Source organism: Malaclemys terrapin, chromosome 13 (genome assembly GCF_027887155.1).
Source record: "Malaclemys terrapin pileata isolate rMalTer1 chromosome 13, rMalTer1.hap1, whole genome shotgun sequence".
Classification (NCBI taxonomy): domain Eukaryota; kingdom Metazoa; phylum Chordata; order Testudines; family Emydidae; genus Malaclemys; species Malaclemys terrapin.
The window spans coordinates 34181850-34183617 of NC_071517.1; the positions used below are offsets into that span (position 1 = coordinate 34181850).

Here is a 1768-nt window from a genome sequence, read left to right on the forward strand (position 1 = left end):
TTTGCTTTAAAAGTGCCATAAGTCCCAATATTTCCGCCTCTCAACATGCCCTCTGCAGCCTCACACCAGGCATCTGCACACCATAGCCCCAGAGCGATGCAGAAATCTGGGGAAGGTAGATGTTCCCCTGCCTGACTCATGTGCCCTGCACCTAAATACCTTTAAAAAACTGGCCCTAAGATGCTTTTGAAAATCCCACTGGGTACCCAAGTATCCTGAAAAACTGGCCCTAAGTCATTGTTGAAAATGGGCAAATAAGAGACCTGGTCTGGTGTCCTGTGTTCTGTGACACAGGTTGGAGGGTTTTCTTTTGCTTTTTTGTCCCTTTGGAAAGAAGCCTGGGGAATGAAATAAACAATAAGAAAAAGAAGTTAATTGTACAATTTCCTGTCATTGGAGTTCCATGGTGATGTTGCAAATTTATATTTATATAATGTAGGTGTTGTGTGTGTCTGGGCGTATCTCACCCTCCAAGGGATGGATGCTCAGCATTCCAACTGCATCCATTTATCCTGCACTCTCTCCCTGAGCACAATCTCCCCGCATTGTCTGAACTTCAATCAGCCACCAGTTCAAGTCTCCCACCAGTCCTGTAGTAACCACCATTGGCATCTGATATTGGTCCTAAAAAGAACAGGGTGACAGGTTTTTAAAAGGTCTATGCACCTCCATTTCTTCCAGGGCTGTGATCTGCAAAAGCATAACAAGAAACCAATGGAAGCAAATGGAAACATGACCTTCTACTTCAGTAGGCTTTGATACTGACCCTAAATCACTCCATATTATATCTATTTCATTTTAACCTAAGGAAACTGATCAGTTAGCATTGTCCAAACCTGCATTTCCTGCAAGCTTTCCTCAGGGCCTCCTTGACCTCTTTATTTCTCAGGCTGTAGATGAGGGGATTGACCAGGGGAGTCAGGACAGTGTAGAAGACAGAGAGAACTTTCTTGAAGTCACTCAGTGCATTGGTTGTTGGGAACATATACACAATCAGTAGAGTTCCATAAAAAATGGTCACCACAGTGAGGTGAGAGGAGCAGGTAGAAAAGGCCTTTTGCTTCCCAGTGGTGGAAGGGATTCTCAGGATGGTCGCAATGATACAGATGTAGGACATCAAGGTAAGTAGGAATGGGAGAAGTGAGAAAATCAAGATGAGTGTGAAAGCCAACATTTCCATCAGGTGAGTATCATTACAGGAGAGATTTATCAGGGGGATAAAATCGCAAAAGAAATGGTCAATATCATTGGGACCACAGAAAGTTAACTGTGATATTGACAATGTTGTTATGCTATTACCTAGGAAGCCACCTAGCCAAGAACAACCTGCAAGCTGAAGCAAGACCCTGCCACTCATACGGGCTGCATAGTGCATTGGATTGCATATCGCTAAATACCGATCATAAGACATCACCGATAAGAGAAGGCATTCCGTACCTGCTAGAGAACCAAAGAAATAATATTGTGTGAGACACCCACTAAATGAAACAGTCCTGTCCTCAGTCAGGAGACTGGCCAGCATCCTGGGTAGGATGGTGGAGGTGTAGAAGGTCTCCAAGCAGGACAAGTTCCCCAGGAAGAACATGGGGGTGTGAAGGTGCTGATCAGTCACAACTAAGGTCACGATGAGGATGTTCCCAGACATGGTTGCAATGTAGATCACGAGAAATAGCAGGAAAAGAAGGATTTGCAGTTCAGGGTGAGTCCCAAATCCCAGGAGGATGAATTCTGTGATGGACGTTTCATTTCCCTGTTCTGGGCTCGCCAT

The 1768-nt window shown here is 44.7% G+C and overlaps 1 protein-coding gene across 1 annotated transcript; it reads right to left on the bottom strand.

Annotated features, from left to right (window-relative positions):
• Positions 1-820: 820 nt before the first annotated feature.
• LOC128848394 (olfactory receptor 1020-like) lies at positions 821-1768 on the bottom strand. The gene has a single exon (XM_054048357.1). The coding sequence runs from the start codon at positions 1766-1768 to the stop codon at positions 821-823; it is 948 nt and encodes a 315-aa protein (XP_053904332.1).